The sequence below is a fragment of the Cavia porcellus genome, unplaced genomic scaffold (assembly GCF_034190915.1).
Source record: "Cavia porcellus strain 051 isolate PalLab524CR breed Dunkin Hartley unplaced genomic scaffold, mCavPor4.1 scaffold_2, whole genome shotgun sequence".
Lineage (NCBI taxonomy): Eukaryota > Metazoa > Chordata > Mammalia > Rodentia > Caviidae > Cavia > Cavia porcellus.
In genome coordinates this window covers 83,890,674-83,914,002 of record NW_026947485.1, presented here as the reverse complement: position 1 = coordinate 83,914,002, position 23,329 = coordinate 83,890,674, and the positions used below count along the sequence as shown (strand labels likewise).

At 37.6% G+C, this 23,329-nt stretch overlaps 1 protein-coding gene across 3 annotated transcripts; it reads left to right on the top strand.

Annotated features, from left to right (window-relative positions):
• The first annotated feature begins 9,359 nt into the window (after positions 1-9,359).
• Smndc1 (survival motor neuron domain containing 1) lies at positions 9,360-21,280 on the top strand. Of its 3 annotated transcripts, XM_063244689.1 has the most exons (7): positions 9,366-9,566; positions 10,772-10,891; positions 13,450-13,639; positions 15,585-15,727; positions 16,498-16,659; positions 19,181-19,334; positions 20,119-21,280. In XM_063244689.1, exons 3-7 carry the CDS (start codon positions 13,637-13,639, stop codon positions 20,254-20,256), a joined length of 600 nt encoding a protein of 199 aa, XP_063100759.1. In that variant the 5' UTR covers positions 9,366-9,566; positions 10,772-10,891; positions 13,450-13,636; the 3' UTR covers positions 20,257-21,280. The 3 variants fall into 3 exon arrangements, with proteins under 3 accessions (XP_003475234.1, XP_063100759.1, XP_013013864.1); XM_003475186.5 differs by lacking the exon at positions 13,450-13,639 and having other exon boundaries at positions 9,360-9,566; XM_013158410.3 differs by lacking the exons at positions 9,366-9,566; positions 13,450-13,639 and adding an exon at positions 9,636-9,656.
• Positions 21,281-23,329: the final 2,049 nt, after the last annotated feature.

The following is a 23,329-nucleotide window of genomic DNA, read 5'->3' as shown; positions in this document are numbered from 1 at the left end:
GAGTAATGTCACACAAGCTATCCCAGGAGTGCCCACTGAGAGGATGTACAATGTCACACGGGCCAAGTGAGGTGACACTTGGACAGGTTTCCTGTCTCTGAGAGTTCAGAAGGTCATGGATGACTTTGTGGACAAGTCATCTCGGTGATGCAATGGAAGTCGGAAACCAGACCACACTGGGATGCGAAAGGACAGCAAATAGAAACCTAGGGTCAAAGGCTGGGAGAAGGGGCCAGAAGAGAGGCAAGATGGGAACAAAAGAGTGATGAAATAATGCGAGAGAGAAATGGGAGAGACAAGGAGCTCAGCCTACTGGAAGGTTTGCCTTGAGCAAGAGAAAGGCTTCAATCTTCGGCTCCCAGACACCGGCAAGGAGAGGATGAACTCACTATCTCTTTGATTTAGAGTGAGGGCAGCTACAGCGGTTGTCCTGATTGTGTCCTGTGTCCACCTCCTGGCTGCAGAGGACATTCTGCCCTCTAAGTCAAGCCCTGTTGTGAGGTCACATCTACTTTATTTGGAGAAAGAGGGACCTTTTATGAATACAGTATCCAAGCCGGGCTTCTCTGGTGTAGCATCTGCTGGAGGAGAATCTGTCCTTAAGTCTTACAAAAGCAGCCTTATAGAGAATTTAAATGTCAAAGAGACCGTTATGGGATTTACATCTTCTCTTCCTCTTTCTAAACATATTAAACATGTAATAAAGAAAAAATACTTCAGACACAGTGATAAGCCTTCTGCAGACTCATTCTCTGACCCCAGTGCCTACCCAGCTTCCTAGAGACAGCCACTGTTTAGCACGTGAGATTTCTCGTTCTCCTGCAGTCTTCTACTTCTATTACACGTGTGGTCCTATAAACAAAGTATTTTTGCATGACCTTAATTTTTGTCTAAATGGTCTTTTGTTGCACACATTGCTTTATGTTGGCTTCTTTTTTGCTGCACATTGTTTTTGAGATTTATCTATTAATACATACATTTCTACTTCATTTGCATTTGTTTCATGAATATTTATTAAATACCCCATTGAGTAAATATGCCATTTCCCCTCCATTTTATTGTTGATAGTCATTCAGGTTGTTGCTTTAAAATTTTTGTTTTTAAGAGCAAAGCTGTAATAAGTCTTGGATACCTTCTTAGTAGATAGACAAGAGTGAACAGGATTGCTGGCTCTCAAGGGTGCCCACCTTCAACTTCCCTAGATGATGCTACTTGCTCTTCAAAGTGAGTTGTACTCCCAGTAGGCATGTGTGAGTCTTAACATCATCTGGAGTTTTTCTCAGACTTTGGGTTTTTCTCTCATTAGCAGGGTTACAGTTTTTGGTGACCTGTCCCTGGTTATGCATAAGTTTGAGTATTTTTTGTGTATTTATCAAGAATTTGGAGTTATTGCTTTTGTAAAATATTCTTTTTCTTCCACGTTTCATTATTTATGTTTTCTTAATTATATGTAGAATTTTAAAAATCATTATTATATGGTTACTAATTCTTTATCTCCTCATGTCGTGGCTTATCTTCCACTTTTTAATGGTGTCTTTGGTTGTACATACAATGTAATTTCAGAGCAGTCATTACTTAATTCCATTTTCTGTTGCTACCTTACTGAATGAAGTGTACTGGCTTATCTGTAAAGAATAAAACCTTAGTAAGTTCCTGGTTCTGAAGGCTGGGAGGTCCAAGACTGAGGGCCCACACCTGGTGCCTCTGCTTCCTGTTGGTGGGAACTTTCTGGAGAGTCCCAGTGCGGTCCAGGATACTACATGGTGGGGAACATCCATGAGAGCCCAACTGGCTTCCGTAACAGACCTACTCTTGATTTAACCATTATCCCATTAATTCAGGAGGGCAGAACCCTTATGGTCTCATCATCTTTTAGAGGTCACCTGGCCCCACTTCTTAACAGCTCACAATGGGGATTAAATTTCAGCATGAGTTTTTGGGGAGACAGTCAATATCACCACTCTTTTTCAACCTTCGTTTTTCAGTCAACTAGCATGAACCTAGTCCATAGCACACACCTAGACCTGGGATTTGGCTAGGGTAGGAGGGGCAGGACAATGAGACAGGGTTTTACACAGGGAATTCTGTTTTACTGAAACCTGCCAGAAGAGGTCTGATAAAGATTAGACTGTGTAACTCGTTTTTTTTTAATCGGTAACAGGGATCAAACTCACGACCACGTGCTTGCAAGCAGGCTTATGCTGCTGAGCTAAATCCCCAGGCCCCTAGACTGTGTAACTCGTGAGCTGCAGTAGAAACTCATAAGAAACAGACATGAGGGTAGGATTAACTGTCTACAGACTGGCCTCATCAGGGAAGAGTCAACTTTCTTGATTTTCTATAAACTTAAGAATCACAGGCTGCAAGGAAACACAAATAAAAAGGAGCCCACTGACGTGAAGACTTCTCTGCTGAAGGTCTCACAGAGAGAGGCAGAATCCCTACTAAAACTATGGACTCCAGTAGATCGTGTTACTTTACCTGCTAGGCAAGAATGCTGACATGTCTTCCTTTGGTCATAAAACAGAGGTCTGATGATGCAAAATGAAAAAACGAATAAGGGGAAACAGACCATCGATAATTCTAAAAGGTCACGATCATTTAACCTACAAACTGTTGGAAGAAGCTATAATATTTATACCAATTAGTCTGACTTGCGAGGATATGTGGAAATACGTTATCCTCTTGTCTCTCAGGTGACACACAAAGCAGTAAAGGGATTTAACCTAGGTCACTTTACAAATTACAGCAAAAGAGAGTAAATTAATAAGGGCTCTGTATAAACAGCAAAAATAGTAAGTCAGTCTCTATGGAACCACTTTCTTATCTTAGTTACATGAATTTTGTCCTTGTACTGAGTGTCTGATCAATTGCCTCCAATTCATTTTGCCTGTGAAAAAAGCACTAAACTTGGAGAGCTAATCAGGAACACTGAAAAAATAAACCAGAAATATATTGATTAAATCATTCATAGTCAAGCTACTCTTACAGTCCTCACTTTTCCTATCTACATATTACCAGCACATACAAGGGTGTAAAAATCATTTCCAACTGCCTGTGAGAGACAAGCTGTAATTAGGATCAAAAGTTTTCTCCACTATGAAGATGCTGAAAGCATAACCACCTTGTATCTTACTATAGTAATAAATTTATGAAGACATTGAAATGATGTATGCCAGTGTTAGAGAAATATCATAACACAATTATAACAAATCGTCAGAATACTCACCAACATCAAATAAAATGTTCACTGAGAGTAAAAATAAGCTTCCTGTCTTTCAAGAAAACTAGTTCTCAGTGCAATTAGTAGTCACATTATAGAGGACCCATCAGCGCCAGGCACACCTTCCCAGGGGTTGAAGATAGAAAGGATAGAATGCGATTACTGCTGCTTGGATGATGCCTAGAGAAGCCTGGCTGTAAACCCAGGGACCTCCTAATAGATGTAAAATACTAAGGGTGCAAAATGAAGCTGTAGCAGTGAACGCTGGGATGCTGTGGCTATGCCAATCTGAATAGACGTTCTCTCAGGCACTAAAGTAGGGAAAGGCATGCAAGGTAAAGTAGGCACTAGAAGCAAACGCAGTAAGGGGTGAAAGAGAAGGGCAGGTCTGTCAGTGGAGTGTGTACCCTGTGCTAAAGCCGGGTCCCTATCTCTGATAGCCTTGCATGTGGGCTAGCAAGCTGAGATTTTAACACTTATGTTCAGCCATGCCGCCATGCTTACACTGGTGCTTCAGCTAGTCAACTCCATCTAGCAGCTAAGAGCGGAGAAGACAAGGAATCCCATTCTTATGCTCCTGCATTAGACTAAGGAAGACATGCTAACATCTTGCTTTGCAGTCCTGAGGAGGGAGGAAACATATCCAAAAGATCTTCAGGGGTCACTAGAATCAGTCAAAAGATGGGAAGAAGGAAAGTGAATCTTTTAGGTGAAACTAGAAAAAAATGGAATGAACATCAGTGTTAATATTAAAGAAGCCAGGTCAAGCAAAAACTTAAAAATATTTGAATAATCAATCATCTATGTGTAAAAAGGTTTTTTTTTTGGAAAAGATCACTTATCCACTCTTTTTTTTTTTTCTATGATACTCCAGTGGTTTATCACGTACTGGAGTAAATAATTTTTACCAACTGTATAGTAGTCCTCAAAAGAGCAAATGCTTAATCTTCATACCTGAGATGCACATGCACAAGCAAGTTCTCCTACAGTGTAAATAAATACATCAGAAATCAACCTGAAACAACATGGCATCATCTGCAAGAAAAACCAAGCATTTTCCCATTGGTTTTATTTAATACCAGAAAAAGAAGAGGAGAATGTGAAAAGAAGATTAGCATCTATTCAAGATTTCTCACACGGGAAGCTTCTGTAAGACAAGCAGTGTCAGAGATACCAAAAATAGAAAGCCTCCTTCCCCACCACAAGTGGCTGGGGTGGCTGGCATACTGTACAGACTGTCACCTCATTTGAGGAACACTCTTCCCACAGCAGTGGCTCTCCGCTGGCTGAAGTACTTACTCTTTGCTCCTGATCACCTGATGGATCCATTAGTGAGGGGCAGAATAAAGCCCCAACCTAGACTTCAGGGTCAGGGTGTCTCTGATAGGATACCCAGGTTCCAGAGAAATGGAACTCAGGCCTCCACAGTAACGGTACAGCAGCCAACCCTTTCCCCTCACCCCTCCCAAGGGCTTGCGCCCATAGACCTTGCACACAGAAATCTCAGAGCCCTTCTCCCAGGAAGTCCAACCCACAAAACCCTACCAGGATCACAAAGAGCCTTTTATAAGCAGTAATTACAGAGATGAGGATGTCACTATAAAAGTACTATTAAATGTACTGGAGTCGGCAGGCGTGGTGGCGCACTCCTGTAATCCCAGCACTTTGGAAGATGAGGCAAGCAGATTGTGGCAAGTTTGAGAGCAGCCTGGGCTACAAAGTGAGCCCATGGTCAGCCTGAACTGCATAGCAAGGCCCTGTCTCAAAAAGACCAAAACAAACAAACAAATCATACTGGGTCTCAAATAAAGGAGCCGTATTCCTATTTTATGTTCTAAAGTTAACAGCAGAGTTGTAGACAGCATACACATAGTCTACAGTGCTTTCAACAGAAAGAAATTCGCAAGAACTATTTAAGAATCACAGCAAGGACAGATAAAGATGTGTATATTAAAACCACCTGCAGCTGGGTGTGGTGGTGCACATCTGTAATCCCAGCACTCGGGAGGCTGAGGCAGGAGAATCACTGGAAGTCTGAGAACTCCTGGGCTACAGTGAGTTCAAGCCCAGCCTGAACTGCATAATGAGATCCTGTCTCAAAGAAAAAATAAAAACAAAAAACCCACTTGCAGTTCCCTTGTATTATTAGTCTCTGGGTTAGTAAGTCATATATCCAAACATTGTTTTCATGTTTGTTTTTCTTACCCCTTCTCCCCTCAACTGCTTGGCAATGTTTTCCCTGAAGCTTCATCACCCGGGTGGTGGAGGTGGTGGTTTGTGCAGAAAATCAAAAGATGCCTGAATGCTGACTGCCACCTAGTGGAATCTTCAAGTAGTCAGGCCTCCATTAAAGTAGTTGTTTTGTTTTTGTTTTGTTTTTCTCTCAGCAGCTGACACATCAATACAACAGCTATGTGTAGCCATGTCAAAGGATGGGTCACTCATCTTGAAAGGGGAAAACTCTAGGGCTCACTCCATGGCACACACCCATAATCCCAGGACTCTGGGAGGCTGAGGCAGGAGGACTGCAAATTTGATCTCAGTCTGGGCCATTTAGTGATTTAGCAAGACACTATCTTGCTTGTTTTCATATTTTTTTCTAAGGTAAGTCACGAGGGGCATCATGAGTGTGAGTGTGGGAAATACTCAGATAAAAAGGGTATTTTAAGGGCTTTGAGGCAGAAAAATCCAATTAATTCTGGATGTTAAAGACTGGTGAAGCTGGGCACAGTGAACACTTGTAATTCCAGTACTCTGGGAGACTGAGCTTGTAAAGCTATTCCTGACTCCTAGAGTTCCTTCAACTCTTGGCTGCTTTTCCCCAACATTCCCATACACACACACCCCAAAACTGTTCTAAAAGGTGTTCCAGCCAGTTTGTGAATACTCTTATCCATCTTTTGCCTCTTTGAAAAATGTCAAATATATAGAAAAGTTAGGGACTGGGGGTTTAGCTGAGTGGCACAAGCGCCTACGTGGCAAGTGTGAGGTCATGAGTTCAATCCCTGGTACAAAAAAACAAATTATATATATATACACACACACACACACATACATATATACACTTGAAAGACTAGTACAATGAACAATTATATATCTACCACCTAGACACAACAACTGTTAACATTTGCTCTTTCCTCTGTGTTCACATATTCATAGATATGTAGCCAGGTAAAATTTCACATATTTTTGCAAAACCACTTGAAAGTAAGTTCAAACATTAGGATATTTTATCCCTAAATACTTAATACTTAATTTAAGCATAAGGCAGTTTCCTAAGTAACTATTATCAAAATTAGTTATTAAAGTTATTTTAATAATTTCACACCTGATAAAATTAGGAATAATTATCATCTAATAAATTAGTTCATATTCAGATGTCTGCCCCAAATCTTCTGTTTTTCCAAGCCTTATTTTTCCAAACCAGGATACACTTAAGATATACTCATTGCATTTGATGGTTGTACCTTTTTGTATCCTGATTTAGACAGTCCCCCAATGTTTAATGATATCTTTTTTTTTTAAAGAATTTAAGTTCCTTCCCTTATTGAATGTCCCATACACTGGATGCCCCTATTGTCATATGGTATTCTACTTGTTCCTCAGTGCCTGTATTTCCTGTGACCTGGAAGATGTGCAAAAGGTTTAGTTATATTAGGGGTAAGCAAAAATAAATAAATAAATTAAGCATTCTGGACCAGTTTCCATTATATGTGACACAGTTATGTCATGCTGTACCAAATCAAGGGGCAAATGAAGTCAGGTCATCCCAAAGTAGTGGCACTAGATTTGATCACTGGGTTGTCAGTGACTGCTGAGTTTCTTCATATTTGAATATATTTGCTGTTTGTAGTAATTAGGCAATCTGTGGTACCTGACACTTTCTGTGTGACCCCATAAATCTATGTACTCACTGTCCCTTTCCCTACCTACTTTCATCAGCTTTTAATGATGATTGTAGTGGTTGGTAACATTCAGAAGCTTCACTAAATCCGTTTAACAATTCTATACCCTAGGGTGGCTCATCTCCTGGATGGTATAAAAAGTGAAGGAGAGAGGACAGATGAGATTCCATTCTTTGGAAGAGCTCTAATCTTCGCCTTCTGTTTGGACGTCATCTCCTGGCTTCCAGCATAGACTCTTTGGCTTCTTTTTGGATCCTTTAGACTTCTGGCATAGATTCTTCAGCCTTCTGTCGCAGATTCAGCAGCCTGCTGGTGTGGCCTTGCACAGGACACTGCAGTGAACCTCAGACCTTGGATTGAATCCTTTGGCCTTCAGCTTGCAGACACCCTCTGCATGCTTCCTCATCCAACTTTGTGGCTGACCATGGTAAACCAATCTTGTAATTTCTTATAATTTGTGTATCTTGTGTTACATGTTTCTCTAGTATCCTAATACAATGATCCTTGCTTGAATCATTTGGAATTGCAAATGGTGAACTTTGCAATTCTATCATTCTATTTACCTTTCTTGGCTACATTTATTTTTCTACAAAGAAAAAGTCTCTTCCCCATGATTCATTTTGACTATCACCCTGAATTTTAAAAAGTGCATTCAGTGGCTTGATAATCTATTATAGTTATTACTTCTTTTAATTGAAGAAAAGTGGCCAAATAAATTCGTGTATTTCCAGTAGGGTTCCCTAACTTTAACTTCCTATTCGTTTTGGGATATTTCCTTGTTTTCTGAAAGGTGTTTTAGCCTCAAACTTGCACTTTTGTACTTTCTGGGCCTGTGATCTACAATCACACATTTTTCTAAGACATATCATTTCCTTTTTAGTGGGGGATGGTAGCTAACTACTAAAATATGGGCAACCTCTAATGGGATAACATTATTTCTAAGAAATATATACTTACATAATTCTGAGTGCGGTAGCACATGCCTCCTATAATCCAAGTACTCTGAGGTAATTTTTTTTTTTTTTTGTACCAGGGATCAAATTCATGCTTGCCACGCAGACGCTTATGCTGCTGAGCTAAATCCCTGGTTCAATCCAAGTACACTGGAAGGCTAAGTTATGAAGATTACAAGTTTCAGACTAGCCTGTTAAACTTAGCTAGATCTTGTGCCCAAAAGCAAAAAGACTGCATAAAGAGCTCAGTTGGAGGATCTTAGGTTTATTCCCCAGGACTGACTTCCTAAAAAGATTCTGATTCAAATTTAACATGAGGTTTTGGTTTTACACTTTGTTTTTTAAATTCCACTTTTGTTTTGAGGGGAGTTTTTAAGCTGTTTTTTTTTTTTTTCAGTGCTGGAGATTAAACCCAGGTCCACGAACCTAGCAGATGAGAACTCTGCTACTGAACTACATCTCCAACCTCTCAAAATTGTATTACCAAAATCACAGTACAAGCAGCAACATGTGATATTTGAGAGATGCTTGTAGGGGAAAGAGGTGGGCGACGGAGGGGTTTGGCCTGCATTCAAACCTCTCGACAGCTCTGTACATCCATATAAAACCTGTACATATTGTACTATTACATATTTCATGAGCATTTTCTAATGTAAATGCAAGTATTCAAATACTCTGCTTATTATTCAAGACTATTAAGTTGGAAACTGTTCCCCGTTAGGTTGAGATTTACCTAATCAACTTAGTTAAAACCAAGTACTGTAGTAACAAGATCAGTCTCTAATAATTTCGGCTACGACTGTTTTCTTTTGCTACCAAGACGTTTACTGTGTCGAGCAGAGGTTCTCTAGCGTAACTGGACACCAGTTACGCTAAATAAAAAGCTGGTAGAAAAAAAAGACTGTAAAGCCTACTCCTAGAGTTTCTGGATCTTTGAAATCTGGGACCTGACTTAATAATACATAGCCACTAAATTCTCAGGTGACGTAAATGAGGCAGATTCGAGGACTATACTTTGAAATTCACTAGCATAATGGCTGCATCGAATCTTGTTCCATCCACGACCGCATACGCGCGCCTCACCAACAGCTACCCACACGCTCCCGGCTCCAAGTCGGAATGGAGTTTCGACGAACCCGCGTTACTAGGCCGGCGCGCCCTATCTACGCCATTTCCTTTCTGCTTGGCCCCGCCCACTTCGCCCTCCCGACGCCACGCAAAAGGCGCCACGAATCACGTGACCTAGGAAGCGGCTCGCGATTTTTTGTATCTCGCGATACCTCATTTGCCTTGTCTTTTCCTCTTTCCGTCGCCCGGCATTCCTCCCCTCCCCCTCACTGCTAAGAGAGTTCTTCCTTTTCGGACTGAATCGCCTCCTCGAGAAGATTTTTTTTCCCCTACTGTTGCTGGCTCTGCTACCACTGCCGCCACTGGGCCCATTTGCCCCAACCCCTTCCCGCCGCCCCACCCCTAGTCCCACACAAGGTAACAAACTCGGTGTAGGAGAGGCAGGCCTCGCCGGGCCTTGGTCGTTCCCCGGTTGAAGCGGAGGCCCCAGGCCACCGAGCCTGCCTTGTAAGACAGGTCTGGGCGCGGGCGCTGTGGTTCGGCGGCCCCCGTCCCTCTCTCCCACCAGAGTGGGGCCATGGGCCGTGGGCCGCGGCGGCGAACACGGCAGTTCTGGAGCAGCCATCGGGGGTCGGTGCGGGGCGGGGGTTGGGTCCCGCCGAGATCGTGTGTTGGGGTAGGGCCCCGGCGGTGCCCCTGGACGGGGAGTTTGAGCTTCTAGGTCTGAAACAATCGGCAGAGTTGTGGCGGGCTTTGAGGTGCTGAGTGCCTGAGAGGGGAGCAGCTTGGCTGGCTTTAACCCTTAGAGTCTGTCTGTATTCCAGGCGCTCTCCGGAATCTAGAAAGTCCCGTATGTTTGCTTAGAAATTATCAAGAAAAGGATTAATGCGTAGCTTATTTTCAGATTATCGGTGACACTGGTGAAAGGCACTTTTCTTAGGATGCCTATATGGGAGAGTATTTTGTGGTTGCTTAAAATACATCTGTAACTACGTATTTAAGTGACTGGGTGGAAGATTCTGTTTTAGAGAGCTATGAATACTCATAATTGAATAATTCAAGTGAAGAATGATGTTTGTGTAGTTAACTAAAAGCCATTTTTATTTCGCTTTGGATGTATCCTGTCATGCTTAAAAATAAGTGGTTTTTCTGAAGTTTTGAGACTGCTGTCAGACTGGTACTACTTAAACGACGTGTAGTAAACTGTGATCATTGCCTAACCTGTAACTAATTAAAATCGCAGCATTCGGCAGGCTGAGGCAGGAGGATTGTTGAGTTTGAGACGAGCCAGGGCTACAAAGTCAGTTCAGTGCCAGCCTGAACTACATAGGAAGAGCCTGCCTCAAAAAGACACCCCCCCCCAAAAAAAAAACCCTAAAATTTTTCCTTACATCTCAAGCATTTTCTTTTAATATTGAATTTATCAAACATTTATGATCTGCAGAATCTGTTGTCTTGAAGTTTGTGGTTTAGCTCAGGTCTGAAGTAAAAGTAAAACTAGTGGTGAATTAAGCTACAGTGTTAATAAGGTAGGAGCAAAACTTGTAAATTCAGGCAGATTAGTTTTTATGATTTGATATTCAGCTCTATTTTCATAGTCTTATCCTTTATATATCCCCCAGATGTCAGAGGATCTAGCAAAGCAACTGGCAAGTTACAAAGCTCAACTGCAGCAAGTAGAAGCTGCATTATCTGGAAATGGAGAAAATGAAGATTTGCTAAAATTGAAGAAAGATTTACAAGTAAGTATAGATGGACAGTTGAAGTTAACATTGCTTAAAAAGAGTATTGTTATGTTTTTCAAGTGATTTATTGTTTAGAATCCATAGGTACTTAAAGTACCCTTGTAGGAAGGTGGGCTGCCCAAAACTGTATATAAAGGGTGAGGCTTGTAGAAAACCAGTTGCTTTTCCAATTTGTATGTAGCAAAACAAATGAAACATTGTAGTTATCAAAACGGTGTGCTCTTGGGATTTTAAAAAAAGTTGATTTTTGAAAGTCTCAAAATTTCAAAAGAAGAAACTATTATGTGAACATATTTTTATTTTTCAAGAGTTGGCAAGGGAAAGTAAGTTCAAAGTTAAAGGAGAAAAATATAACCTAATTAAGATTCATTGAAAGTGAAAGTGTGGCCTTTCTGTTCAAAGCTAGTGGGCTATACCTTGTATGAAAAATACAAAACAAAAACATCTAGAGAGAAACATGTTTTTCTGTATTAATGTTATATAGTCATTTGAAGTTAAGACTGAGTTTTTATAGTGCAAATGTTGGCCCTTGCTGAAGTTGGGTTGATGTGGTAAAACGGATATCTTATTTGTCATGGAGATTTGAGTAAGTATAAAACTTCTAAACTGTGCCGGGGTTTCAAGACAGAGCCATGATTGTAAGTATCTCTTGTTTTCAGGACACTGAGTTAAGAATAACACCACATACAGCTTGTGAATGTTACCTATATATATGATTTTTCATCTTGAGAACTTAAAATTCTGAACTAGATTTTTAAGTTTCCAGGGTGTTTTGATGATGTCTCTCTACTAATTTCTTTATGTTATCCAAATAATGTTTCCCTTTATCATCCTGTTGCCCATTAAAACATTTAGGTTTTAGGAATATTACAACTGCAAACAAAACTTAAGTGAGGTTTATAGTTGGGATTCTGAATGGGCTTATCTGAGCATAGCTGAAGACAAGTTGAGTATTTCCAAATTCTAGATTTAAGATAAATTTGCAATAGTATGTTATTTTTAAAAGCTCTTGAGATTTCGAACAGGATCCAACATAAAATATGTAGTAACTAGGCCTGAGGATTTCAGTGTGCCTGTCAGTGAGAGAAAGAAGGGTGTTTTGTGAACAAATTCTTCCTGTCTGAATCCTTTTATAAAAAATGCCCAGGAGTTGACTTTTGCTCCATTTCATCTGTGAACATGTACTAAAAGGGAAGTGACAAAGGCAAACTGACTTACTTGGGAACCAGCTTTCTTCTCACCTCAGAGAGATGGCCTATCTCCCTTTGTCAACTTAAAAGCAGCCCTTTTTTTTCCTTTGACAAAAACTTCGTATGCCAGTGTTTTATAGTGTATAATGCTTTCTTAGCAGTGGGAGGGAGATATATACATGCAACTGGTAAGGTGGAGTTGAGGGTGGAGTTTGAAATAGCATTATTATCTGGTACTTTTAGTATTTCTAAAATAAATTCCAGGCACAGTGTCTTAATCTGATTGTAGTGGAAAATGTTACAGGGAGAAACTATTGTAATAAGACAGTATAGTAGTACCTAAAAGGTGCTAGCGTTCAGTTAATGACCTGAGAATCATTTATATATAAATATTCTCTTTGCTTTAATCACTTAGAACAACACTGTCCAATGAAATTTTCTATAATGATGGAAATGTTCTTTTCTGCTGTTGAATGCCACAGCCACTAACCTTATTTGTGGCTATTTGAAGTATAGCCAGAGTAAGTGAGAAATTGAAATTTTAATTTTACTCAATTAGACAGCTAAATATGGCTACATATTAGGCTACCAACTCAGAAAGCTTCAGTGCTAATACCTCAGATAGTGATAATGCAGAATTCTTGGTTAGTTTATCTCTTACTCTATCATGAGGGGGAAAATTTGACTCTAGTTACTAAATAGAGGTCTGTTTTTGAACTGAAAACTTCTCAAATGTGAAAAGCATTTTTTCAATAGTAGATGGAATTCTGAAAAACATTTGGGTATCTTGAGTGCACCTAGTAATTGTTGTTTCTATTGAAACTGCAGTTAGAGATTGTATTTTGCTTCGTGTCCCTGCCCCCCTGTTTTTTCTTCTTTTTGGCATATATCTTGTGCCATTGGCATTTAGTTCTGCCTGTTAGTTTGGGTGAAAAGTCTGCTCACGTTACTTATTACTTATTTTGTGGCTTTCTTGTTCCATATTTTTGGATCATCATATGGTTTCTTATGGAATCTGTCCTTATCCTGGTTATTAATATATTTGCTTTTTGATTATACTATGTCCTGAGTTTTTTTCATTGGCTTCTGTTTTTCCAGTAAGGTTCCTATGTTTATTGCTTTTATGTATTATGTTTCATATAGAATAAAGTTACTCAGGAGGCAGCATATTGAAGAAGTCCTAACTACCTTCCCCCCGACCCCCTTTTTAAAGAAATAATAGGGAAAGTAAAATCCAGGCTAGCTAACCGATCAGCTCCCCGGCAGTCTATGATGATAAAAAAAAGTCAATTTATTAGGCTGTTTTGCTAAATAAACTGGTTCTAAAGGAGGCAGGGGTCAAGTCACTTGTCTCATATATTACAGTGGCTCTCTGCATCCCCGAAACGCCTTCCTTCAGTAAGCAGAGTGCTTGAATGCACCCCCTTTGACCTGCTGATATGTAGATCACAACACCTGATGCTTCCTGGAATTGCCGATTACTGTAACTGCTGCCCATCTGTCAATGAAGGAGCAGTTTCAGAACTCAGACTTGGGGGAGGAAAAGTAATTAATGGTATGTACCTTTAAGAACCCCCTCATACGTAAAATAGTTTTTCTAATACTTTGGTCCATGTGCACATGTGAAGAAAAAAATTACAGGGTTCTTCATAGTTTTGCTGGGAGGGTATGTAAAAACCTTGGCAGAATTACAGAACAGTAGGAATGATGCTCTGAATCTTTTTTTTTTTTTTAATTTTTAAAAAAAAGGTCATTTCAGCATAGAGCTCTGAAAATTCTTTGTAATATGCACAGCTTTTCAGGACCCTTTTCTTTGGTGAAAATGAAATATATTCTCTTATGAAGGTAGTAGAAAAATGTCCTATCTTATAAGGAATTCTAAATCTAAGATTACAAGTCCGAAATTTGTGCGTGTGCTTTATTTAAATAATCCTTAGTAGGATGTGGAAGTATTTGATGATGGAATTTTGTGGGCGCTTGAGTCAGGCTTACTGGCTTATATTCCCAGCTCTAAAAGTGGCTAATAAGAAAACTAGATCATTTCCTCTGTATACTACATTGTCTGTACTTCCTGCTTTTTTTTTTTGCAAAGTACTGATTGATAAGTGTTTGAGGGCTGGGCTGTGACCCTAGTCGAGTGCTTGCCAAGCTTGCAAAGGTCTGTTTACAGCTCCAGCACTTCAGAAACAAAGTTGTATTCTCCCTTTAGGGCAACAAAAAAAAAAAGAAATGGCTATTTGGCAAAATTTAGAAATACTACTCTCCTGAATTTTTGAATTCAAATATGAGTCTTCTAGCGGCCAAGGATTTAGTTCAGTGGCATAAGTGCCCGCCTGGCAAGTGCAAGGTTGTGTGTTTGTTCCTCAGTACAAAAAAAAAAGTCTTCTAGTTTATTAACCCATAAAGCTGACTTTTCTCCAGTAGATTAATATTGTTTTTTTTTTTTAAGGCCCAAATACTAGTTTTTCATAAGTAGCCAGAAGATTTAGAATCTTCAGGAGAGAGGTAATATTTAACTTTCTTGGCTACCGAACCAGAGCTACTATTATGAAACCTCAGTTTGAGCCAAAAGAACCTAAGTTTAATATTGCCAGTTTTTCCTCCCATATACACAATATGTTTTAAATTCAACAGTGTGAGGGAGCAGCTATGCAAGTTCTTGAATCAAATAAGATATAAATAGTATAGATTTTCGATAGAGTAAAAATAAATAAGTAGCAAAATATTACCAATTTGTACTGTTTCACAAGTTTTTAAACCATTTCTAACATTCAAATCCAACAGATTAATATAATCCTGCTTTAGGAGAAATATTTGTCACAGAGAGGCATTGCCTGCCTGTTACTTTTTATTATTTTTTCCTTTCAAATGAAGCTGTGCTAATGTGCTTACTAAATATTAAAGTATAGAATATTTTAAGTCTAATGATAGTTTGCTTTATAGTTCAGGTAAGGTTCATAGTGAATGAGTAAGAAGACTACTAATTTCTTTTATACATGCCGGTACTATTTGAGATGTAGAAGTAGGAACATTTTGCTTACTAATAAGGATACTTCAGGTGTTTGAAGATTTGTGGAGAGGATGTTGGCTGGACAGTTAATACTGTTGCTAAATAATGCCCTCTAAAACAGTACTATAGCTGCATGAAATATAGTGACATTATAAATGAGATCTTGAACTATTCAGTCCCTCCATATTTTCTCATCTTTGAAGAAAATAGGAACTTAGTAGTAATGCATGGCATAAACGTCAGTCTACTTTATTTCCATTAGTATTTCATGGTTGAGGATATCTGTATAGGCTTAAATGACAGCTCCACTGCTTACTAGTATAATAGATTGTATCTCTTTTTCTACATGGAGATAATGATATATTCTCCTAGTAGTGTTATGAGCTATACATGAAATAGTACTTAATAAGTGGTTTTAAGACCTGTCATCAGTCTAAAGTTGACAGTGTGCATTTAAAAAAATGTTACGGTTTTTGTTATTCTCTTTTAGGAAGTTATAGAATTAACCAAAGACCTTCTGTCAACTCAACCTTCAGAAACTCTTACAAGTTCCGACAGTTTTGCTTCTACTCAGCCCACTCATTCATGGAAAGTAGGAGACAAGTGTATGGCAATCTGGAGTGAAGATGGACAGTAAGTGTAGAAAAAACCCTAACTATAACATGAAATAATAAAATACAATGGTAAGATGTTTTCATTCAGTTTGAACTACAGTGTTTTTCTTTATAGGTATGTAGTTGATACAGCCAGTTTAATTCTTGAGTGATTACTAGTAATATAGTTTAGTTTTAGCTTTAGATGAAGACTGGTAGAGAAAAATGACTTGGACCTCAGAGGAGGGGGAAATGCATGTACATAGTGGTGCCTTCGTTTACAAACTTAATTTGTCCCACAACTCTGGAAAAAATGGTCATGTTTGTGTTTATGTGGGAAAGATGGCCACAGTTTTATTTGTCACTCAATGTAGAGTTTACAAACAAAAGCAAAATTTTACCAAATGCTTTTGTTTGTGAACCAAATTGTTCATAAATAGAAGTTTGTAGACTGAGGTACCACTGTATTTTCTAAATTTTTTTGTTAAAAATTAAGTAAATTGTTGATTTTGAGATTTCTGTAAAGTGCACACACTAAAATCATTTCTGTAAAAATGCCACTTCTCAAAAAGATTAAAGCACATTGACTAGATGGACAGTACAAGATTTTCTCGGCAGTATTTTGATTAGGGTTTCTTTTTTTAATAGCAGGTACCTAACTTCAGTCACTTTTTTAATATTGTTTTTGCCAAAAGAACCATTTTAAAAGTTTCATTTTAGACATGTAATAATTGAGTCACTGCAGTGTAAGTCTTGTAGGCTGAGTACTAAATCTTTACTCACCTGCTTACAGCCATGATATCTTTACAGGTGTTACGAAGCGGAGATCGAGGAGATAGATGAGGAAAACGGCACCGCTGCAATCACCTTTGCTGGTTATGGCAATGCTGAAGTGACTCCACTGTTGAACCTCAAGCCTGTAGAAGAAGGAAGGAAGGCAAAGGAGGACAGTGGCAGCAAACCCATGTCAAAGTAAGTGGCTTTGACTTTCATATTTTAGGTGGTCTCCATTTGCTAGTAGGTAGTCTACAAGAGAATCTTTGCAAGCTAGACTGAGGTGAGGAAGCTGTAATTCTGTTCATCATTGTTGTGAAGGTTAGTGCTAGAGGGGCAGCATGGTCTCTACGTACACTTATGTAAAATGGAGACATTTTGGTTCCCAGGTAGGTATTCAATAGCTATGAGATACTGTATACTAAGAATATTTTCCTACCATATTGTTTAAGCCAGATCTTACTGGATCTTCACAATAAAGATGAACATAAGTCTTTTCCCTACAGAAATAAATATCCAGAGAGAAAAACACATAAGTAGAGAAATGTTTTAGTAATAGCTGGCCATGGTGGCGCATGCCTGTAATTCCAGCACTTCAGGAAGTTGTGGCAAGATTTTAACAAGTTTGAGCCCAGGTTGGGAAACTTAGCAATTTACTAAGACACTGTCTCAAAATAAAAAAGTGCTGAAGATATGTAGCTCACTGCAGAGGTCTGGGTTCAGTCCTCAGTGCTGCCTCTCATATAACAGGTACTCAAAGGGAACAACAGAGATGCTGAAACTAATTATTAGGGCAGTTTCCTTGGGGAAATGACATCTGAACTGAGATTTCAGAAGAATAGAAGTTAGCAAAGTAAAAATACTATAAGTTATTGACTGCGTATATATCTGGAACTGAAGTTCTCATTAATGTGCGTGTTTGCTTTGGACAAACTATTTACCATCTCTTGTCTGTAAAACAGGCAACAGTTAACCTAAATTATTAGGTCTTGGGAATTAAATGATAGCATTAATAAAGCTTGTAGCACAGTTCTTTACATGTACTGACTCATTAAATTCGTACTTTATAAAGGGTGGGGGCATAGAGGTAACATAATTTCCTTTGGTAAAAACTTGGTGCTAGAAGGTAGATAGTTTGATAAGAGGTTTGATAGGTAGAAGCCAGGTAATAAAGCACTTTTTGAAGTAAAGTAAATATAATGTAATACAGTTTAAGAAGAATCAGTCAAAGGCAACTATTGCTGTAGTCCCACGTATGAGATGAATGGTAGCTTGAATCCAAGAAATGAGAGTGGGAATGAAGTTTACAGCTTCCAAATAACATATGAAATCTTCAGTAGAGATATTGTGAAACAGTGTTTAATCTCTGGTTCTAGTCGTTTGATTCTGTGTAAAAAGCTGTGCTTAGATTCATGGTGGTGATGTACAGGGGCACCTAGACTTCCCCTGTCTTAAAGATAAAGATCTCTTCATTTTTTATTCCTTGATATTAACCCAGCAGATTTGGTAGTCTCAGGCTCTGATCCTGTTTTTAGTTTTTTTAGAACTTTTGGAAACTCCAGGTTTTGTTTCGATTATAGTTTTTGTAATGGTGGAATTGAATCAGAGCCTTGTGCATGCTAGGCAACCCATTTTTTAAAATTATGTTTTGAGACAGGGTCTTGCTGAGTTGCTCATGTTGGCTTCAAACTTGAGATTCTTTTGCCTCAGTCTCCTATGATTATAAAGACAAGTACTGCCACACGTTTAACCCTCAGATTTTTTTCCTTTTATTAGTTAGTGGTTTTAAGAATTGTTAGTTATGGTTCTGTGTGTGTGTGTTGCTTTTTTCTTTCAGGTGAGGTAAAAAGTTTTATGTACATTGAATCTCTTCAAATGCTGCACTTACACTAGTTTTTTTTTTTTTTTTTTTTTTTTACGGTACCAGGGATCGAACTCACGACCTTGCAAGGCAGGTGCTTATGCCGCTGAGCTAAATCCCTAGCCCCTACACTAGTTAATTATGTCTATTTGAAAAGTAGTAAAGGGTTAGCCAGCCATTAACCACTTATCAGTCCAATTATTTAGGTACAGTATGACCAAAATTGTATTTTTTCATTAATTTTTATAAGCTAATATAACAGGAAATATAAAAGCAACAGTTTATCAATACAAGAATTGACTTGGCTGAAATGCCACCTACACAAGCAGCACTCAGTATAGTTGGTATGTAAACACACTGCCGAAGTGACATCTGGGTAAACTCTTTAGTGGTTACTGTTAATATTTAGCTAGTAAAAGTTTTTAAAACACAGCTAGTAAAAGTTATAAAATCAAGTAAGTTACAGTTGAAAATTTTGATTTATGTAATAGATTGTTTGAAAGCAACATACAATGTCCAGTGACACTATATATTGTTTTAAAAATACGTACATTTCTTTTTCTTTTTCTTTCCTTTTTTTTTTTTTTTTGCCTTTTCCTTTTTATGGGTACCGCGGATCAAACTCGCGACTGCCTGCTTGCAAGGCAGGCGCTTATGCCACTGAGTTAAATCTCCAGCCCCCAAATACGTACATTTCTTAATAGTGCTAGGTATTGGTAGTGATGTTAATGACGAGGGCTTCTATTCATGGACAGAAGAGGGTATGTTTATTGGATTTTTTTCTGCATTGCTAAGGTCCACAAAGAAGTTAATCTTTTAAATTTTAAGAGTTGACATTTAGCTTTGTTTTTCACATAGAAAAGAAATGATTGCCCAACAGCGTGAATATAAAAAGAAGAAAGCTTTGAAAAAAGCACAAAGAATAAAAGAACTTGAGCAAGAAAGAGAAGACCAGAAGGTTAAATGGCAGCAATTCAACAACAGAGCCTATTCTAAAAATAAAAAAGGCCAGGTTGGTAAATCTCTTCATCACACTTTTCGTACCTAAAAATAGAATTATCATTAAAAGAATTTTATAATTAAAATTACTTAGCTATAATTAAAAAGGAAGTTCTTAAATTTTCAAAACTATGTGAATAACCAGTTCTTAAATCAGTCCTCAGTTTGGCTTATTGGATCATTTATGACTATTGTCTCTGCAGACATTACAAATTAGGAATTACAGAAAAGTGAAAAATTATTTTGTTACCTTATAGATCACTTCAAGGCAATTTATTGAACGGTGTTTAATTTATATGCCTTTATAAGCATCACTGGTAGATTTTATTTAAAAGAACTTTGAAATTTCCTTGATGAACTTCTCTGGGATAACTATAGCATTCATATAAGTTAAAAAGGGCTTTCACTCATATCTTATTTCCCTTTATTTCAAGATGATGCCTCACTGGTAGACATGGAAACTAGTGCATCCCATTCCTAACAATATTTAGTTTATGATTTAACAAACGGCAAGGGTCTACACGATTTAAACGTCACAACATGCCTCACCACAAACTTGAATACAAATAGAGTTGTCATGCCAAAATAGATAGCTCACAGCATAAACTGTGATTTGAATTACAAAACTAAAATGTTTAGGTCTTTGAATAGTGAGTGTTATGAATATTAACTTGTAAGTAAATGGCTTCTTCCAGCTCCAAACTGTTTCACTACTCATTTTTGACCATAAGCAAACAAAAGCTGACACTAGAATTTTTCTAAAACTAATTAAGAATGACTTGTTTTCTTTTCCCTAGGTAAAGAGGAGTATTTTTGCTTCACCTGAAAGTGTAACTGGCAAAGTTGGAGTAGGAACTTGTGGAATTGCTGATAAACCTATGACACAGTATCAAGATACTTCTAAATACAATGTGAGGCATTTGATGCCTCAATAATCAGAAAAACTGTTGGATTTCATCTCTGCAGGGCTTTACATTTACCTTTTTATCCTTATATTTTTCTAAAGGTAAATTATTTGCTAGGTGAGTAAGGAAGATACCATTGTTGTCAATAGAATGAAACTTGAAGAAATTGCATTTGATAAACTTATTCATTTAACTTTTCATTATTCCTACCATAGTTCCTTCAGTTTATTAAATAAGACAACTTTTCTAGATAGAAGCTGCTTCATTTGGCACTCAGAGGAATTGATATACTAAAACCAAGTTCCCACTTACAGTTGTAACTTGGAATTTGACACACAATTCATTGGAACATGAAGGCAAAACACCAACCTCTTGTTAGAGATCTTTTTTTTGTTTTCAACTTTAAAACCTAGCTACTGTCAAGGTAAACCTAAAGATGGGTTATTTTATAATGGCAGTTTGTTTTGAGATATTTCCTTTAGTAACTTGTTTCCTAAGCCAATTAGGCCATCTCTAAAATTGAGTTAGCTTTTGTTTTTATTCATTTGATTTTATGTAGAAAAACATGTTTAGGATGGTGTTTTCGTTTGGTGTTTTGTGAATTCATTTGTTTTTGTATGTTTGCTTTTCCCTTTAATTTACAGTAGTGGTACTGTTTTTTTTGGACATGTAATGTTTGTATCAGAAAACAAAAAGCTGATGTATAGCCCTGTATACAGTGTAGATACTATTTTTGTAAAAAACCAAGGCTAAATTAATGAACAAGAGTACTGAATGTTTCATCATTAAAAATTTCTTGTATTTCTTGTGCATTAATCTTACCATAATTGCCCTGTATATTATGTTCATGTAGCTGAGTTTATAATTTTAATTAACTAGATCAAGTTGCCAGCATTTGTTGGTGTGAACATCACAGTTATCCGAAGTTGAGTTTAAGCCAAATACTTATATAGAAAAGGGTCTTCCTATCAATGGAAGATGATTTTTAGGATGTGTGTTAATTTCAGTTTTGTATGTTTAACTTTTATTAAATAAAGTGTTTTTAAAATCTCCAGGGCGTGTTACAAAAAGGCTGAAATCTTTAGCTGCCAGTTTTGGTATAGTGATTGAACCTTGAACTTGCACAAAATTGCAATGGAAGAGTATTATATGATAAAGGTTTCAATAAATCCTTAAGTATTCCTTCCATTAAATATAAGAAATCAGATATCTGACCAACTAGTTATTTTTAAAGTCTCTGCTGTGTATCAGTGTTTGTAAACTTTTGCTGAAAAGAGAAATTTTTTAATTTTATGAATTTTAATTTTTTGTGTATAAATTGAAACTTTAGGACAGTGGTAATAAATGGAATTATTTCTTTCCCTTTTCCTTTCACCTCCTCCTGGCCCAGGAGATCACAACTTTTCTTCCTAAACACATAGAACAAAAATCAGAGATTATAATAGAAAAAGGACTACCTAAAACCTGAAAACTTTTGAATTAAAAACTTTGAAGTATGCTGTTTATCTTGTAACTATTGTAATCGTAGCAGTCTTGAAGGGTTACAAGAGAATCCTTTGAATGAAAACATTAGCAAGTTTAGTGTAATTGTGCATAAAATGGCTTTTATTGTGTTGCGTTAGTATATTTTTCAGGGTAGTTACCTGATGTATGAATAGGCAAAACTGCTGTAACTAAGACAGCCCTCCTTTGACTCCATGGGCCTTCTTTTCTGCATGTTAATTTTACTGGAGACCTTTGTAGTAGCAAAAAAAATTAAAGAAACTTGTACCGTACAAAACAAAAATTTAGGAAGCATGTGAGATCAGGAGCTTTTGTGTCAGAGATGTAGACCTTTTGGTAGATGTGACCCTTTGGAGTGCTAGTGTCAGGATGAAGTCTCTGGGTTAACTGAATGTTAGGATCTGAGGGAGGTAGAATTTGTTATGGTTTAATACTGAAGTTGAGAAGATGCTTAGTGAAAAACGTAATACTTGTAGTGTTTTACCAGCAAAGGTAATTCATGACTCCTAAGTACCATGGTTTTCGTGTATCTTCTCAAAGCTTGGCATTCTTTGGTTGTTCTAACCATAAGTAGTAGTGAACAGAAATCTAATAGTATCACAGACAAGTGCTATTCTAGTTAACATAGAGACCAGAAAGCATATTGGAAGACAAGGATTCTAAAATCAGAATGCTGTTTGAATCTTGGATCCGCTTTTTATTAGCTAATATGAGTCTTCTACCTCATTTTCATCTACCATAGAATGAAAAGAATAGCTGTTTCTCTAGATTTTAAGGGATAAGTTAGTACTTGTAAAGGGCTACAATATTTGACATATGGTAGGCAACATAGGAGCACCTTCCTTTTACTGAGAAGTGGCAATGGTGAATTCATGATCTTTTTTTAATGTGAACGATAGTTCACATTTTTAATTTTCACAGTAGTGCATTATTTCTTAATGGGAAGAGAATGAAGATTATAAAAAAAAAATCCCTAATGCTTATAAAATCAGAGGTCCTAGACCTAGGTCCTATTCCAGACTTATCCAAGCCAGGGTATGCTTTGACAAACTCTAAAACCAGTTCTGATGTGCATCATGAGCTGAGCACCACGTTTTAGGTTAAATGTGAAAGGCCTTTGACTTTTGAAGTGAAAAGTATCTATAGTGGCAGTTTTTTTAGCCTAATTATGAAGACTAGGCATTAAATCAAAGTGCATCAGTTAAAGTTGTTAATTCATTTTTAAAAAATGCTTGTTTTTGTCATAGTGAATGATTATATGTATGTCTGTATTTCCAGTTTGTGGTTTTAGTATTGGGTGTGTCTGCTTTGAAAAGAGCAAAAGAAACTTTCAGGTAAAGAAAAGTTTTATTTTTTTGTGACCTGAATGTATCAGTAGATTATAATTTTATAACTAAAACAAGACCTTTTCACAAGGCGAAAAATACCAGTTGTAAACTCAGCCAAAAATAAAAGCTTACTTAACTTGGCTTTGTGCCTAATTTGAGTACTGAAATATGGAAAGAAGGAAATCTGTTCAAACTAGTAAGGTTTTATATTTATTAAAATCTTAAAAGGGTTCAGTAAACATGTGAATTGTGTTACTTATACTATGAAGCAG